This window comes from Pristis pectinata, chromosome 8 (genome assembly GCF_009764475.1).
Source record: "Pristis pectinata isolate sPriPec2 chromosome 8, sPriPec2.1.pri, whole genome shotgun sequence".
In the NCBI taxonomy this organism is placed as follows: Eukaryota; Metazoa; Chordata; class Chondrichthyes; order Rhinopristiformes; family Pristidae; genus Pristis; species Pristis pectinata.
In genome coordinates, this window is record NC_067412.1 from 86,931,104 (window position 1) to 86,950,497 (window position 19,394).

The 19,394-nt window shown below is 38.0% G+C and overlaps 1 protein-coding gene across 1 annotated transcript in view; it reads left to right on the forward strand.

Moving 5' to 3' along the window:
• abcb7 (ATP-binding cassette, sub-family B (MDR/TAP), member 7) overlaps positions 1-19,394 on the forward strand; it is a 42,739-nt gene that overhangs the window by 238 nt on the left and 23,107 nt on the right. The window contains exons 2-4 of the mRNA XM_052022144.1: positions 11,639-11,722; positions 13,951-14,070; positions 18,462-18,594. Coding sequence (XP_051878104.1) covers positions 11,639-11,722; positions 13,951-14,070; positions 18,462-18,594 — 337 coding nt within the window. The remainder of the gene's footprint in view (positions 1-11,638; positions 11,723-13,950; positions 14,071-18,461; positions 18,595-19,394) is intronic.

Consider the following 19,394-nt stretch of genomic DNA (forward strand, 5'->3'; position numbering starts at 1 on the left):
ACCGCCCGGGGGCCTGTCCGCCGGCCGGTCGGGTCCGGGCAGCGGCACCGCCTGGGGGCCTGTCCGCCGGCCGGTCGGGTCCGGGCAGCTGGAGCTCCCCGTCCATAATAAGAGTGATCCGGGAAACATCAGCGACAACACAGCCTGGATTCTCTGTGTTTCTGCTCTCCGGAGCCGACTGGGAATTTCCAGCCACAGATGAAGGCGATGGAAATGTCCAGCGCGACTGTTACTGAATCAAGTGACCGCTCTAAATCTCTAAGTTTATGACCGTTGCTCTGTCATAAGTTTACAGAGAACTTGCGTTTTTGTTGCAAGCGGGAAAGATGTATTTTAAATCTATGTCCGTTAGTTATTTCCAAATTGTGTTAGTACTGAACATGGTGCCTGAGGCAGGCCGAATGTGCAGGTGGATTTAGCGGAATGCAATCGCTTCCTATAGTTGATATCGGGAGGTGGACATGTCATGTTTAGGGGCTTTAATTGTTGCACTTTATGTAACTAAATCTGACTTTTTTTTAAGCAGTGATCTTCCTGGTAGATGCATGCTCATGTTTAATTCTGCAGGGTTGCTGATCATTCATTACTTACAGCTGATAGTCGTGTTAGTTGTAAACAGCAGTGAATAATGGTCAGTTGAAGTAAACTATAAAATAATGATTACTTATTAATCTTGGAAGTATGTAGAGCAGCATGTGTTCATAATTTCACCATCTCAATTGTACCTTTAATACATTAGAGGGTCAACGGTTAACTATGATGGATTGCAAAACAAGTGTTTTAATTTAAACCACTGCTCCTAATTGCAATCCATGGGCTGGATCTTTTGCAAAATGGGTGCAATAGTAAGAAAATCATTATTGTCTTGGGGTAATTTGTAAAACCATAAAAGATTTATTTAAAAATCACTTTTTTGCCTTTAGAATACCTTTTATGAAAGGTTGTTGAAGGATATTGTGCTGATACACTATAATAGTGTTATCTTTATGGATTTGCATTGCTTCTGAGATTCCTCAAATATAACTAAAACTTGCAACTCTTGACTTCTTGCAAACAGAGGAAGAAAGTTTCAATGTTATTTGATCAATTGTTTCAAATCATAGGTGAACCAAAATGGGGTTCTGATTACCTGTACTACATCAATCCACGCTGTACTAACCCAGTGTAACTGCACTGTGTAATGAATTGGCCTGTACGATCAGTATGCAAGACAAGTTTTTCACTGTACCTTGGTATAAGTGACAATAATATACCAATACCTTTGGAACCACAGCAATTATATAATAGGGTTTATAATCTGCTGTTTCATGCATTCTGTTTCTCTATCTAGAAGCTTTATCTAGCTTTGCTAGATTTTGTTTTCTTGGGCTTTGGGCATTCTTGGGCTCTGGTTTTACTTGTCGATCAGCCTTTTTTAAAAAAAACATTTGGATTTGTCTCATGGTTTTTGTAACCTCAATGTTCCAAGTACTCTTTGAAATATAATTGCACAGCAAGTTCCTGCAAATGACAATATGCTGATAAAATAAAATTTTTTGCAATGTTAAAACCTTCAACCATAAGTGATAGCACCTTAAGTGGTTCATCACTCTCTCAGCAACACCTGCTGGGATTGTGCACTTAAGTCTTTGGAATGGAGTTTCTCTCTTGAACCTTCTAATTCAGAGGCATAAATGCTAGCAAAACTGAGCCTTGTCTAACAGTAAGTATTTTTGTACATGTTTACATTACACCTGATGCTATTTTTGTCCAATATCTACACATGCATTTTTGACAGGAATCCTGGAAAAAGTTGTTGTCCTCTAACACTCTTGTCTGCTGTGGTCAATTAATTTAAGGCACGTCTAGTTTCTGACTTTTTTTTAAGTCTGTCAGAAAAGCTTTGGCACCTGCACAGTGCTATTAGTGAAATTCCATATCTACTGATAGGATTTGTAAAGTTTAAGTGAGTTCTTCTCTGCCAAATTAAAAGATTCGGTGTTTAGTTTTTTGATACTTTACCATTATAACAATTAACTGAAGGATATTCTTGTAATCCTTGGTTGGATTATTCTTATTGTTTGACCTACTGCAACTGGTATATAGAAACATTTTAGAATTGTAGCGTGGAGGGTAAATTTTGAGAAATTATTCTAGCATGCAGTCCTCTCTACCTGTAACAATCTATTTCTTTACACAGTTTGCTTAATGAGACTAATTAGTAACCCAAATTAGAGACACCTAAATATCTGAATATGAAACAAAAGCAGAATATTGTGGATATTGGAAATATGGAAGTAAAATACTGGGAATTCTCATGTGAAACAGCATCTGTGGAAAGAGAAATAGTTGACATTTCCATTCTGTGACCTTTCATCAGGACAGAATGTTATACTCTTGAACTTTGTTTTATGAAGGTGCTGGAGATCCTAAATTTGAAGTAAATTTGTTACAAAGAAGCTGAATTAATAAGATAAGATCTTTATTAGTCCCAGGTACATCGAAACACAGTGAAATGCATCTTTTGCGTAGTGTTCTGGGGGCAGCCCGCAAGTGTGGCTGTGCTTCCGGCATCAACATAGCATGCCCACAACTTCCTAACCCATACATCTTTGGAATGTGGGAGGAAACCAGAACACCTGGAGGAAACCCGCACAGACACTGGGAGAACATACAAACTCCTTACAGACAGCGACCAGAATTGAACTCAGGTTGCTGTCACTGTAATAGCACTATTCTAACCACTACACTACTGTGCCTGCCCTTTGTGCCCATTCATTTTTATTTGGTACCAATCTAATAGCTGTTATGAAAGTATGGTTGCAAAGTGACTAAGGTTGGGAATGAAATGAAGAGATGTGGAAAAAGACGTGAGGTAGGCCTGATTTTTAAAGAATAGTATAAAGGAAAATAAAGCAATGAATCTGTGAGTGGAGAAGGAGGGAGAGCTTTGGATCCCTGAACAATTTGGACCATTTTTGGGGGTAGATGGGACCTCTACAAGTCAGATAGGTTACACTTCAAGAGGAATGGGTCCAATATCATTGCAGGGGAGTTTGCTAGTGCTGTTGGGAATTTTTCAAACTAGTTTGGCAGGATGAGTTGGGGGATGCTAATGGGAGTCTGGGGGTCAAATCAGGAGGAGGCAGGAAGGATAAAGTAATGGAGCAGGAAATCAGAGTGCATCAGTAAATACAAACAGTTTTAATGTGGGGTTTTGATGTGAAACGTAGATAATTCCTTTCCCCCGATGAATGCTGCTCAGCCTGCTGAGTTTCTCCAGCCAATCACTTATTGTTCCAGATTACAGTATCTGTAGTCTCTTGTGCCTGCACCAGGAAATAGTCAGGAAAAATTAAGATTTCAGGGCAAAAAAGCAATGAGAAATGGGGACTGCAATTTACACTCGATTAGGTCAACATAAGGATTTTATTGGGGTGAGTGAAAGCTTGGTTTGATGTAATGCCACAATATTGGGATCCCCTGTTACGGCTGTTCGGGTTACGGAAATTCACCCTTAGAGAATTAACAGATCACTACGCAAAAATTTGAGATGCAAAATAAAATTTGCTTTTTATAGAATTCGTGTAGGGGGAAAAAAAGTAAATAAACACAATTATTTTTTCAATGTGTGTTTCTTGATGCATGCGCAGATGACGCGGCTTTGCATTACAGGGAAATTGCGATACGGATCATTTTCTAGGAACACAAGCACCGCCCCCACCCTGAAACACGGTCACCTGCAGTGAAAATTTGCAGTAGAATGTGAACAAGCTAGTAGAAGGGGCAGATACATGGTGTTTTGACTGACTAAACTGAACCACACGGAAGCTGCAACTGGGACATATAGAGGTCTTTATTCACACAACTGATCTTGGAGAGAGAGTCTAAGATCCTCTCACTCTCTTGACAATGTTTTTATACTGTTTAAACACAAATATAACAAACAATTAACTACAATTTCAATGGCTATGATCACATACTTTAACATTTTGAATATAATCAGGTAACTTTACAGAATTATATATTTACAATGGGAGCACATCCCAACTAGCAGAACCCCTTGGAATATTAAATACTGGTGTCTGTTCCAAAAGCCTCTGAGCACAAACTCCAGATACCCAAACTATACCCCATGTGTTACAGTGTTGAGGGATGGCCTCCTGAATATACAACTAGCCAGAATATTAAGGGACAAAACAGACCAGTCCTAATCTGTGCATTAAGTGGTACGCCTTTAACAATTTGATAATACAGGAGATGGCCTTCCTTAATCTCATCCTGAAGTTTTCAATGACCATCAATTAATGTGAACATTCATCTATTGTCCTCCCCTGCATAGTTTCAATGGTACGGTATCAGAATGTCCAACGCCAATGATTGGTTTCAATTACCCCAAAGCATCAGTTAAAGTTAAATTGTGAACAGATTTTATTTCCTGAAGACTGGTTCTCAATTATGTTATCCATAATTTCATAACTCCAGAATAATCCCTAACACATGACAAATGAAGTTTAATGCAGAGAAATGTGGGATGATATATTTTGGAGAGACAATGTAGAATAAAGGATATGGTTCAAAAAGAGGTGCAAGAGCAGAGGGACATGGTGGTATGTGTGTACAAATCATTGAAAGCAGCAGGGCAATTGAGGAAGTAGTTATTAAGACCCACACAATACTGAACTTTATCAAAACATTTTTCTTTATATTTCAAAAATAAACTTTATTCGTAATAAAATATACAGAAGAGTAAACAGTGCAAAACTTCTGACATTCATGGTCAATACATTCAGTAGTGTTAATTTTTTTTTTAAATCATAGCACCATTTGCCACTCATGTCTTCTTTGGAGAAGAGAAGCTGAGGGAAGAATCTGATATAAGCATATAAAATGATGTGTCTGGATAGAATGGGTAATGGAAACCATTCCCTTTAGTGGAGGAGTGGAGACGACAGATCATAGGAATAAAATAAAAAGGAGAATTAACAGTGACATGACAAAAAACTTTTTGATGCAGCTTGTGGTTGGAGCCTGGAATGCATTGCCTGTGGATGTAGTAGAGACAGGTTCCATTGTCGTTTTCAGGAGGGAATTGGATAAATGTGGTGTGAGGGAAAATTAATCAGCCTCGGAGGATGGGCCAGGGATGGAGGTGCAACTAATGAGTTGCCCTGGTAGAGAACCTGTGCAGACCTAGAGGACTAATGGTCTCCTCCTGTGCTGTAACTATGCTATGATTCTAAAGGAAAAGTTTACGACATTGCCAAAAAGTACATAGAACATTACAGCACAGTACAGTACAGGCCCTTCGGCCCACAATGTCGTGCCGATATTTTATCCTGCTCTAAGATCTATCTAATCTTTCCCTCCCACATAACCCCCCCCCCGTTTCTCTATCATTCACGTGTCTATCGAAGACTCTCTTAAATGTCCCTAATGTATCTGCCCCCACAACCTCTGCCAGCAGAGCATTCCACGCACCCACCACCTCTGACTGTCCACTCGATCTATGCCTCTTATCATCTTGTCCACCTCTAACAAGTCACCTCTCATCCTCCTCCTTTCCAATAAGAAAAGCCCTAGCTCACTCAACATATCCTCATAAGACATGCTCTCCAATCCAGGCTAATCAAGTAAACCTGAGGATTGGGGATAATTTCAGAATTCAACAAAGGAGCCATTGATAAGGAAAAGCAAAGTAGAATATGAGAGTAGATTTGCAAGACACACAAAAAACATTGTAAGAGCTTCCATATGTATGTAAAACAAAAAAAAAAAGCAAAGTTACTACAGGTGCCCATCTGGCTGAGACAGGAGGAGTTATACCGGGGAATAAAGAAGTGGCAGAGAAATTAATCAAATATTTTGTTTGCCTTAATAGAAGAAAGCACAGAAAAGACCCCAGAAATCATGAAAGACTGAGTCTAGGGTGAATAAAAAGCTCAAAGAAATCTAGCATTAGTGAAAGAGCTAGTATTGGAAAAATTAGTAGAATTGAAAACTAATATGTCCCATGGACCTAAAGATCTGCATCTTAGGGTTTTGAAGACATGGGACACAGTGAATGCATTCGTGGTTATTGTCCAAAATTCATTAGATTCTTGAACACGTCCCACAGAATGGAAAGTGGCAGCTGTAACCCTACTATTGAAGCAAGGATGGAGAAGGAAAACATAGCTATGAGCTAGTTAGCTGAACATAAGTATGGAAATTTCTGGAATATAATACTAAAAAAGGTGATAATAGTGCATTTGGAAAAAAATAGAATTTTGTTGAGTCAGTATGAATATGAAAGGGAAATTATGCTCAAATCTATTTTAATTTTTTGAGGTTGTAACAAACAGAATAAAGGGAAGCCAGCTGATGTGTTTTTGAATTTGCAGAAGGTCACTGAGAGGGTGCCACAGAAGATTATTAAACAAAATTAGAGAGCACAGTGTTAGAGATGATGTACTGGTGTTGATTGAAGATGGTTAATGGACAGAAAGCAAGAGGGCTAAATATTTATTTTCAGGTTGGGAGGCTGTCACCAGTGGGGTTCCACAGGATTGGTGTGGGGGCTCCAGCAGTTCACAATCTGAATTTGGATGCAGGGGTCAAGTGTAATATATCCAAGTTCGCTGATGCTACAGAGGTAGGCTGTGATATGGGTTGTGTGGAGGATGCAGAGGCTTTAGTGAAATCTAGGTTGCCTTGTTGATTGTCAATGTATTTGGAATGTAGAGAATTATGAGGTAGAAAAATTTTTTTAAAAAAAGGTAAATTTTTTTAAACTGAGAGATTGAAAGGTATTGATTTGAGAAGATTTTGGGTATTCTTGTACATGTTAAACTTTCAGTGATTTGTGTACAGCATGCAGTGGGAAGGCAGGTGGTGTGGTGGCCCTAATTGCCAGAGGATGGGAGTGCAAAAGTTATTTTGCTCCAATTATATAGAATTCTTGTGGGACCACAACTATTAGCCTTTGTATAGGCTTGATCTCCCTACTTAATAAAGGATGTACTTATGGTAGAGGAAGGCTCACCAGATTGATTCCTGGGGTGACTGGTTTATATGAGGAAAGGTTAAGTAGGTCTATGCTCCCTCAGAGGAATGAGAGGGAATTGTATTGAAAGATGCATTTTTTTTTAATAGATTTGATAGGGTAAATGCAGAGTTGAAGCTTCTGGCTAAATTGTATGGAACTGGGGTCACAGACTCAAAATAATGGCTCGGCTATTCAGGACCAAAAGCAGAGAAGTTTCTTCTCCCAGAGTTGGTGAATCTTTAGGAATTGCCGCCTGAAAAGGCCAGTGGAGGCTTAGTTGCCAAATCCAGTAAAACTATGATAATCTGGCATCTGCCTGACTCATTAGTTGGGATTATGAAGCAAAATCCAGATTGCAAAGCAAGGTGTATGGCCAGAGCTGGGTGTCAGGATGGTTGCTTGGTTGGGGTCCAGAGCACCAGGGGTCAGGAATATGGGTAGGTTTGTGGTCAGAACTGAGGTCCAGAGCGTTTGTATATTTCATACTTCCTTTAAATTCACTGGGTTCACTGGAATATTTATTATACCACTATGTAAAATGTAAAGAAGTGGAATGAAAGTGTGTTTAGACATTAATAAAAGTAACATCCAACCACCCTGAAAATCTTCTAGTCCAGCGCTACCAAAGTCCCAAGGTGTGTTGGATCATTGGCGTTTTACTCTATATTCATGATGCATATGGATATGTTTTTACATAGCAAGGGAATTGAGGTATATTTGGTCAATGCAGGAAAAGGGCACTGAGGTTAAAGGTTGGCTATGATCTTATTGAATTCTTGTTCTCAGGTACATTCTCTGTTAACTTAAGTGCATATTCTTGATTACAACATTTCTCCTTTATAAAAAAAAGATAGCATTTAGAACTTTACTGAATAGAAAAGCACAAACCCTATATTGTGCTTTTGAAAAATTTAATTTTAATGCCTAATTTTTTTTGTTAAATCTCCTAAAGTCTTCATCAGAGATACATCAAATACTAATGTGTACTTCTGTTTGACATGGAATCAGAAAATTTACAACACAGTTAGCCATTTGGCCCACTGCTTTAAATAAAAGAGCTCTCCAGCTCACCTTACTTTCTAATTCCATCTAATCTTGTTCCTTAGCCCTGTAGGCTATGGTTCTTCAAGTATACATCCAAGTACCTTGACTCAACTACCCATTCAGGTTTCCAGCAGCCTCTGGGTGAAAATATTTTTCCTAATCTCTCCTATCTGTTAAATCTATGCCTTCAGTTTTGTTTCTGAACTTATGCTAAAGTAAATGGGCCCTATTTTGGCTGCTCATAATTTTATGCACCTCTTTGGCTTCCAATCCAGGCTACATTTTCCTAAATCTTCTACAGTGTAATCTCATCATTCCTATAATGTGATGACTGGAACTGCATGCACTATTCAAGCTGTGGCCTACCTAGTGATCTATGCAGTTCTAACGTAACATGGTCTTTTATTCTATGCCTTTTATTTATTAAAGAATAACATCCAGTATGCCTTTTAACTAGCTTATTGATCTGTCCTACCTGTTACGGACTCAGTGAAAGTCCCTTTAAGATAGAGAGTGTGTGTGTATGAGTGTGTGGGGCGTGCTTACATCAATAGAAGATAAAGGACGTAATGACGTTGTTGAAGAAGTAAGAAGAAGAAGAAGGAGAGAGAGAGAAGGGAGAGAGACACCAGCCTGCTTGTTTTCTCTATCGATGGATGAGAAACAATAACTGTGTTTGCCACTGAAATCCATGTATGGAAGTTGGAAGTAATCCAGTGGAGTTCACTTTGTTGCTGACCTGTAGAAGGAAACAGGTATTTGTGTGTGGACGACCACGGTTCGGATGCTTTTCGGGGTGAGGAAGTCACTACCGAGTAAACACTGAAGTGTCGTTTGGGTTCCATCGTGGAACATTTGGATTTCGTATGTACTCTCTCTATGTTTTTCTACATCTACATCTTATCTTCAGACAACGGTGGTTTCACCTTATGGCTTGCGGAACTGAACTTTAAGAACCATTCCGGAACTGGGAGTTTTGGACTTTGTCACACACACACACACGAAGAGTTTAGTTTTGGGGTTAATGTTCAAGGTTTAACATTTTTGAATTCTAACATACTAACATTTTTACTTTTATTTTACGTATTATCATAAGTAGTGATTAATAAAATAGTTTTAACACTGAATCATGCTCAGTGTGTTTCTTTTGTTGCTGGTTTGTGACATACCGCCTTTAGAATTTGTGCACAAACACTCCAAGATCCCTGTGTTCCTCCATAACTCGCTCCTCTTCTGTTTGTTGTATGTTCCTTTGTCTTTTGTACTACTCCACATGGATGACTTCATAGTTCTCTAGATTAAATTCCATTTGCTGTTTTTCTGCCCAACTGACCAGAATACCGTTACCTTTTGTGCAGTCTAAAACTTTACTCATCATGCCAATCAAACACCAATATTTTTTGCTATCTACACACCTCTTTATTAAGTCCCCTCTACTTGGGTCTTGGTCACTAATGTATATTTAAAAAAGCAAAGAGCTAGATGAAACTCCACTGGTAAAGGCCTTCCAATCAGAAAAGAAAACATCCATCAGTCTCTTTCCTTTATTACCATTCTGCCAAATTTGAGTCTAATTTACTACAATCCCTTGGATTCTGTGGACTGTTGTGATCTGGTCAAAAGCCTTGCTAAAATCCATGTAGACTCCATTGCAATCTTAAAGAATGCCATCAAGTTAGTCAGACAGAATCTCTTAAAGTCACTCTGACTGTGATTAATGTGTGCTTTTTCTGATTGAAGGTTCATACTATCTGTTAGAATGGATTCTGCTAGTTTGGCCACCTTTGAAGTTAAACTAACTGGCCTGAAATTAGTTTATGCCTACCTTTTGAAACACTGGTACAATATTAGCAGTCCTTCAATCTTCTGACTTTACTCTGTGAAATAGGAAAGATTAGAAGATGATGGACAGAGGGTCTCAAATTTCTTCTCTTCCTGCTTTTGGCAGCCTGGGATATATTTCATCCAAGCCTGGCACTTTATCCATTTCAAAGCTGATAAATTTGTTATGATTCTTACTGTGTTTATTCTATCCAATATTTTGCACACATTCACATTAACTACAACATCAAGCAGCTTTTAGAAGACTTGAAAGTATTTATTTAGCATCTCCCCTACGTCCTCCTCCACGTATGGATAATCCTTTTGGTACCTAATAGGCCATGATCTATCTTTATGTGGTGATGAAAGTAAATCCAAATGCATTTCATTTCACTTGCCACTATTTTTTTTCGTACTTTCTCCTTTCTTTCCCAATCTCCCCTTTCAAGTTTGCTCTTGTTTTTTATATTCTTCCAGACTTTCTGATGCACTAATGTTTTGGTGACTGACATGTGCTGATGCTTTTTTTGTAATTTTGTATCTATATGCCCTCTGTCATGCAGGGACTCTAGGTTTACCAGTCCCACCCTTTATGTGGGAATATATTTATTCTGAATCCCTTGAATGCTTATGAGACTAATTTACCATGGTAGCTGTTTCCAGCCCAATGCTGCTTAACCACTTCTCAGTCTATTGAAATGAGCAGGGCATCTTTGTACAGTATCATCTGCTGCAAATCACAGTCATGCTCCAAGCTTCCATTCCCGGTCATTTTTGTTCTCTATCCCAATTCTTCCTTGCCTTGTTCTCTTTTGGCATCTACACTGCTCCTAAATAGCTTGATGTAGACTCTGTTTCTTGCTCCACAGATGCCATCTTACTGGCTAAGTATTTCTAGTATTTTCTGGGTTTTTTCCCAATTCATCTTTCTTCCACTATCACCCAAATCATCATACCACTGGAAGTAGATTTTCTTTTGAAGAACAGTAGAAAGAACTTATCCCATGTTATTGATGTATGGTTCTGACAGCTCGAGAGAATATTTACAGAGATTGTTGTTTATCTATCTGCGGTTTGCAAATAACCACATGACCTGTGGAGATTGGTGAGAAGCAGACTGAATCCTTACCTTCAAGAATGCTTTATTATTGCCATTGCAGTCATGATAGCTGCTGTCTTTGTTGGTGCTGAAGATCTCCCTTTATAATTACTGGTGAGCAAACATGGGTCCTGCCTCCTCCTTGCCCTACTTTCTCACAATCCCTTTAATTGTTTTTTTCAGAACCTGTCACTTGTTAAGCCTTTGTATTCATTGCAGTAAAGATAAAGAGAACTGGAATAAAATGAATTTTGTTTGAATAATCTTGAATGACAATTCAGTTTTCACGTCTCTTGTTTTACTGAGGGGAGGACTCGGTTAGAATCTGTTAGACACGAATTGATTCCTGTCAAAATTACTATTCTAGGAAAGTGAAGCAATAAGGAAAGTAGAGGAGACATTCTTTATCCTCCCTATGTGACTGTACATATCCTTTATCAGTGAAACAGTCCTACTTATCAGTGTGGAACATCTGAGAAATGGGGACTTTTCCAACTTTCTGCCTAGGTCTCTGGCAATGGAGTTGAATGCTAATGAATCAAGTCTGGTATCAATTTTGTGGCATAAATGGTGACAATTTTAATTGCATTATGGAGGTCAATAACTTAAGTTTTTGAATCTTAACTAATTTTGTTAATTTTTCTCTTGTTTTCTTTTTTTTGTTTCAGACTGCACAATGGTGGCAATTTGTAGATAAAAGGACAGACTGGCATGGACATGCTGGTGGGGGCCTCCATTCCGACCCCAAAAATGTAAATATTTCCATTTTATGGTTGAGCCACAGTGTTGTACTTTTAAAATCTGATGACTTTTTGGATTAATGTATTTTTTCAGGTAAAACTATGTTTGGTATTGTTTGACTTTTATTCATGAAATCTTGATCATTACTTGCCAACATTTATTGTCCATCCCTAACCACCAATGGTTCAGGAATGCCTTCAGTTTCTCAATGTTAGGTAAGGAGCTCTAGAAATTTGCCCCAACTACAATAGTGTGCAACCTGGAGAGAAATTTGGAGGTTGTGGTTTTCTCGGTGCCTGCAGAGGTTACAAGTTTAGGAGCAGTAGAAGAAGCTTTGCCAAGTTTCTGCAGTACATTTTCTAATGTTGCACTCTGAAGGGTGCTGATCAAGCAGGACAAATATTGTTTGAGGTACTTGTGCCCTGTGAATGGTGGAAAAGCTTGCGTTAGGAATCAGCCATTCATATATAAATGAATTTGCATTTTTGTTTGATTTTTAAAAACTCTCGTGTGAAGTGCCATTATATATTCTGCACCATTAAAATTCAATCTGCAGAAAATACAAGTAATACTCAAAGCTTATGCAAAATCTATGGAGAGAGAAAGTGGGTTAATGTTTCTAGTTTATAACTTATTTAGAATAGAACTAGGGGAAAAAGTTGGGTTTTCTGTGATAAGACTATTGAACGGTTCCCTTATACAATGAGATGGACTATGACCTCACAAACTATCTTGTTGTGACCTTGCACCTTATTGCACTGCACTTTCTCTGTAGCTGTGACACTTTACTCTGTACTGTTATTGTTTTTACCTGTACTACTTCAATGCACTCTGTGCTAACTCAATGTAACTGCACTGTGTAATGAACTGACCTGTACGATTGGTTTGTAAGACAAGCTTTTCACTGTACCTCGGTACAAGTGACAATAATAAACCAATATCAATACCAATAATGTATACAATGTCCTAAATTGAGAGGACCTCTTTAGATCAGGTACCTAACAGCCTCTTGTACGTGATCTAAAATTCAACAATTTCAGATCAAAATCAGTCTTATTGTTTGCATACAGTGGATGCTTTTAATATTTCTGCAGTTGTCATTTGTGGCTTCTCTAGAACTATCATTTCCCCTTTTCCCTATATATTCTTTAATGTTGTGCTGCCTAAATTTATCCCCAGGTTTTGTGTGCACCACCATAAAGCTATCATCCAGTTTTTTTCCCTTCAATTGCAATCATTTCAGTCCTCTGGTATGATATTTCTATCCAAGGGTATTTGAAAGGTTTCTTTTTGCAGTAGCATTCTGAGAGTTGTTTTTCAGCAGTGGATCCTTATCTGTAATTATCCCATCTAATTATTTCAGCTCCCCTCCATATCTTTAATTCCCACTAAGACACTATTCTGTGAAAACCAAGACAAAGGATTTGTGACTATCCTTTCATCCTCCATGAGATTATTCATTTCTGTCTAATTGTCATGTTATCCTTTAAGGCTATTTAACTTTGTGTTGACAAAATCCCTTCCTATTTCCCTTTTTTAACACAATGCCAATGTTTCATACTTTGATTTGGCCTCTTCAATATCTTCCCCCTTTTTCCATTCTTTGTTTGTTTGACCTACCTCAATTTTAATGTATATTTTATCACTTGCCTGATAACTGAGGAGATTTGATATATCAGTTAAACACATGTTCTTGAAAGCCATTTCCAAAATAATACATCAGTAATTGTGTTCAAAATAGAAAACTTAGTGTTATTGCTGAACAATATTGTTAAAATTCTATGATTTTCTTTTAGGGGAAGATCCTGAATAGTTGAAATGTAAATGTGGAGCATTTCATACACAAAAATCTAGGTTCAGGGTGTTATTAGCAGAAATGTTTGAAGTTTTTAAATAATGGGACTGTCATCTGATACCAATGTACCTACAGATAAAATCATCAATAGATTTCCTTTCTTAAAAAATATTGACACTAAAGAATTTTAAACATTCCTTTTATTCTGTATGTTTTCTAAATTACACAAAAACACTGATTGCAATGAAACAATAACAGAACTTACTGAGCCCAACAATCAGCCATATTTGTTGTGATAATCTTGAACCATAAGGACAACTTGGTGCCTAATAAGCGCCATTTACATTGTCATCTCAATAATTATTACACAATAGAAATACAGGCTGTTTACATAAATTTATCTAGTATGGATAGTGCACTAATTTTGTAAATGTTATCTTTCAGTTCAAAGATATTGATACAAGACAAATCCTCAAAGCAATGCTGACGTATGTTTGGCCAAAGGATAGACCTGATCTCCGCGGAAGGGTGGCTTTATCTCTTGGTCTTTTAGGTGGGGCAAAGGTTGGTGATTTCTGTTCAGAATTTTTTTTAAAGTTGTTTTTGTACATGCGAGTTGCAGTTTGTATTGAGCAATTTTATTGTTCAGGCCAATGGATTTCCATTTTTAAAAAAATCCTACATTTTGTGATTTTTATAAAAATAGTAAAATTATACCAAGAGTATGTGTAGGAAAATATTTGATTGTGTATTTTAAAGTGAGAGAATTTTGTTATTAGAATCATGGATCATTTAGACTAATTGGACTTACCAGGTCTTGGTCTGTGGACTTGAAGTTTATAGGACATTTGTGTTCAACCATGTATGTTTTAAATGCCCCTAGGATTTCTCCCTCTGTTAACCTTTCAGGCAGTGAATTCTGGATTACACCATTTAGCCTCAGCTCCTCCAGTTGAAGAAACTGTTATACACTTGTCCAGGGCATGAGAAGGAACCTGGATTTCTCATGTGGCACTGCATATGCATTGCACTGGATGTGCATTCAACTGTTCTGTGGTGCCCTGCCTTGCCTCTTTATTAGACTGTTAAAAGGGGAGGGTAAGATGTGTATGATAGTGATAACTTGTTACAGGTGGTGGAAATTATGACTGGTGGGTGGAAGAGGAGGACGAGGGGAATAGTATCGTTATTTTATCTGGGAGAAGTGGAATGAGTAGAAGTATGGGAAATAGAGATTTGCAGTTTGAGGCAGCAAGATATCACTATCGTATATATCTTACCCTCCCCTTTTAACACTTTGAAACAATTCTGGTCTACTCTTCAATTACCACTAACTGCTCCCTTTCTATGCCATTCTCTCATGCAGCAGTTGCCCTTTTACATCTTTACTGCCCACCATTCAGGGACCCTAACTGTCCTTCCAGCTGAAGCAGCAATTTGCTTGTACTTTTTCAAATTTAGTGTACTGCACTTGGTACTCATGATCTGGTGTCACCTGCACTGGGAAGATTGCTTTGCAGAACACCACTGTCCAGTCTGTGAGTGCCCCTGAGCTTCCAGTCCCCTGTCACTAATTCTCCACCCCACTCCCAATCTGACCTCTCTCTCTTTGCCTTCTACATTGTTCCAGTATATAAGCTCATATTCTGTCCACGCATTTCTCTTCACAACTTAATGTTGAATTTAACAATTTCAGGTAACCAATTTTCCCATCTTTTCCCCCCACCCCTGCCCCCCCCTTTCCTGATGTGATTGTATTCTTCTGTTTCTTTTTTTGTTGTTGTATCTAACAGCCTTTTTAAAGTAACTGTCACCCAGATAACTGGTCTGCAGCTTATCACAGACATTCCATCCTGTTCTCTCCATCATCCACCTCTCTGCAACTTGAAACATTTGTTTTCTCACTTTTCCAATTCAGATGAAGGGTCCTTGATCTGAAACATAAACTCTGCTTCTTTCCCCATTGATGCTGCCTGACCTGCTGAGTGCTTCCAGTATTTTCTATTTTTGTTTCTAAAATGTTAGTCTCCTTCAGATACTAATCCATTGTGTATGTTGATTTTTGCATGGATATTTATTTTCCATCCTCTTGCCAACTAATGTGTTGGCACTTGATAGTTGTGAATGCAGGTTATTCACTTGCATTCCGCAACCCCCCCCCCCCCCCCCCCCACAAGTCAACTTTTGATGTGAGGTTTTGGAGTGGGAGAAAGAGAAACAGAACCAAAAGGGATTTATTAATTTTTATCTGTATAAGACAAAAATAATGAACAGGTTTTGTATTCAACATCAAATTTTCAAGCTTTGTATTTTTTTATTGGAAGATGGTAGTTTACTACATCTAACATGATTGCTTTGCTGGAATTAAATTGCAATCTAAGCTTGCAGTCTCTGCTGAAATCTTTCTCAGTTTCTTCATGGTAAAACACACCTTTCTTGCTGATGACCCCCCCCCCCCCCCCCCCCGACCTCCCCTGCCCCAAAATCATGCTAGTATTTTATTCACAGTTATCAGCTGTAATTATGAAATTAACTGTGTATCCTGTGCCCTGAAAATACTGGCTTTATTCACTAGAGAATTTAATTTAAATAATATCCACATGACTGCATTGCCCCTAAGCAATTTGGTCTTCTTTCGTAGTAGAATAAATCTCATTATACATCGCAGTGTGGCATTTTCTGTTCTACATGCGTTTTTTTTGTGTTGATAATAAGCTCTGCAGTGATTTTTAATTTTAAATGCTAACTTGAGATAATGTGTAGTTGTTGAAGCTTAATTTTAGTGTCACGCTGACTTTTGTTATTAACGTGAAATCTGTGTAAAAGAACACTGCATTCTACTGAAAGCCTATCTTATGGTTTCACCATGTAGCATAATTTTCCTCCTCTGTTTCTATGGCATTTCTCTCTCCTGTATAATTTTCTTTAAAGTACATATTTTGCATTTCATTTAACTCTTCAGTGAACAACTTGAAGACCATATTATCCTCCAGCTGGAGTCAAATTGGATCAAATAACCAAACTAAACATCCAACTATTATCAGTAGTAATCTTCTGTACTTTTGTACATTTGTTGTCCTCTCCTTTTTCGCCCTCTCAGCTCGCAGTTGGGTATTCATTCCACTGAGCTGATCGTGGATGTTGACCGAACTTCAGTTTACTAGCATTTCCTCTCGTATTTCATGTCCACAAATTTGAGACAGTGCTACCTAAACCTTTATTTAACAACTGAACAGGAGAACTCTTGTCATGGGAAGAGATTATCAGGTGTATGGATGAAAAGGTTCAAGCAGGTGATCAAAGCCTCCTTGAAGAAATGCAACATCCCCACTGACTCTTGGGCTTTTCTGGCTCATGACCACTAAAAGTGGAGGAGGAGTATTTGGAATTGTGTGGAGAACTTTAAGGCCCTGCATAAGTGGAGGAAGGAGGGCACTACTACACAAATTATGTTAGCCTCTGCCTGTCCTGTCTATGGATGAATCTGCAGTTCCCACACGTGGCATCATTAACCGCCTCAGTACCCACATAACCAGAATAGAGTCATTCTCGATCCTGGGACTGCCTAAGTGGAAGAAGAGTCCTTTTATTTAATTATAGATATTCAGTTTTTCCTTTATTCATGTTGCTTATCCTTCACTCAGTTACTGGGCAAATTTTAAAATTTGCAACTTGCATACTTTAAATTGTGCTACAAGCTTATCTGCTTCGTGGTAAAATATTTGGAGCAGTCTTAAAATGGTCTTTCAGCATGGTATTATTTAGGACTGTGGTCTTTAGTAAAAGATGATGAATGCTCCTTTACAAAATTATTAGATTGCTACTGAATTATTAGATTGCTGGGAAAACTAGGTCAGCCACATTTTCTTAAAATGCTGCCTCTACAATCCCATAGGTTGGATGGAAGAAGCATCCAAAATTGCAAGGTGTCCAGTGTTGTTGATTTTGTTTTAGCGGCTTTACGCTTGGGGGATTATTTATTCATAAAGATGAATTGTACAGCCCAGTGTGTCTGCCACTTCACCCCCCCCTCCCCCCCAGTGCCTTCTCTGTCTTTCCTTATCCATCTAACACTTCGTGTAACATTGCAAAAATACAACATAAGTAAATTGTTAAAGTTGACAAAACAATTTTTGCTATTGTTTGATTCGTGGGAGGGGAAAAAAACTTCAGGAAAACTAAAGGGGATTAAGTGAAAGGGAAGAAGCCCAGATTGCCAACAAGGACAGCTCAATAGGCAAAGTTTTTAAGTAACATCACCAGTTCAGCAATTCAATTAACTAGTGTAAAAACCATCGCATTTTCTTCTGAAAGTCACCTCTTTCACGTATTGGGAAAATCAATCAACATTTTCTAATAATCTAATTGCATAATTTATTTTTTGTTATTTGTTTTGCCTCTTTATTGTCTTTGCTCTATTATTCATGAATCCTGAGAAGTTAGAGGAAACCTGAAAGCGATTATTGTGAGTTGGAAGTCCAGATCAAGTACTGACCTTGTACATCTACTGGTGACTAGGAGAAGCATGTAATGTTTAAGCCTGGTTGATGACAAAATGTTAAGTTGTAAGAGTGAGTTGATTAGATTTTAGATTTCTTAACAATAGTTAAGTAATAAGGATCTACTCTGTACTTTTTATGAATTCTTTTCTATTAAAATAGGATGATTGCAGCAGTGTTCTTTAATACATATTAATAAAACTGTTGTCTGGTTCCTTGTTGTTAAAAGCAGACATGTAACTACAGTGAAGCAATGATAATACCAGCATCAGCTGCCAGCCATTAGCTGTTGCAGTGAATTAAATCTTTACTGCCAACTTTTTACAGCACCAAGGACTTGACATTTCAAAGTGCCTCTAGGACCTTTATTCAGGAAATTGTAAATCAGTCAAATTATTCACTTGGTATAGTATTCAGCCTTTTGTAATGTAATGTTTTGTTCTTGTGTCTTCGCAGCTCATGAATGTAATGGTTCCTTTCATGTTTAAATATGCAGTAGATGAACTCAACCAAATGTCAGGTAGTGTTTTGAACCTGAATGATGCAACAAGTACAGTCATCACCATGGCAACAGCTGTTCTCATTGGCTGTAAGTAAAATATTTTAATTTGCATGACGGATGTTGACTGACTTGCAGCCACTAGCAAGTATTTCTGATGATTAGAATTGCAGGGATTTGTTTTCACTTTGCATAAATTTATGTTGTAACATTGGAGGCTGTAACGGCAGTGAGTTGTTTAGAGTTTATAGATCATTATATCAAAATGAGTCATGTAAACGTTTCAATTGCAAATAAGTAGAATAAATATAACGTGAGACGTGCATGTGGCAAAAAACTCTCTGAAAGAACAATTGAAGCTTAAAATGTGTGCTCCAATGGGCAAATACTATACATTGATCAGAAGGTTAGATCCTTGGTTCTCCCATATGGTGACTCATTGTCATGTTTCTGGTAGAAGTCCAAATGGTATCATGGAACCAGCCAGCTTATTGTACCTAGACGGGGTATTTGGTGGAGCTCTCCAGTTAATGGCATATCTCTGCCTTTTCTCTGTTGCCAAGCTCTATTTCCCTCGTGTCAAATGGATGCTATGAGGAATGGATTCAAAATTAAGTAGCAATGTGGACAACTAGAATAAATATAAAGTAAATTGGTTTATTATTGTCACATGTACCGTGGTACAGTGAAAAGCTTGTCTTGCATACCATTCATATAGATCAATTCATCACAACTGTGCATTGAGGTAGTTCAAGGTAAAACAATAAGAGTGCAGAATAAAGTGTTACAGTTACAGAGAGAGTGCAGTGCAGGTAGACAATAAAGTGCAAGGTCATAACGAGGTAGATTGTAAGGTCAAGAGACCATCTTATCATACTTGGGAACCATTC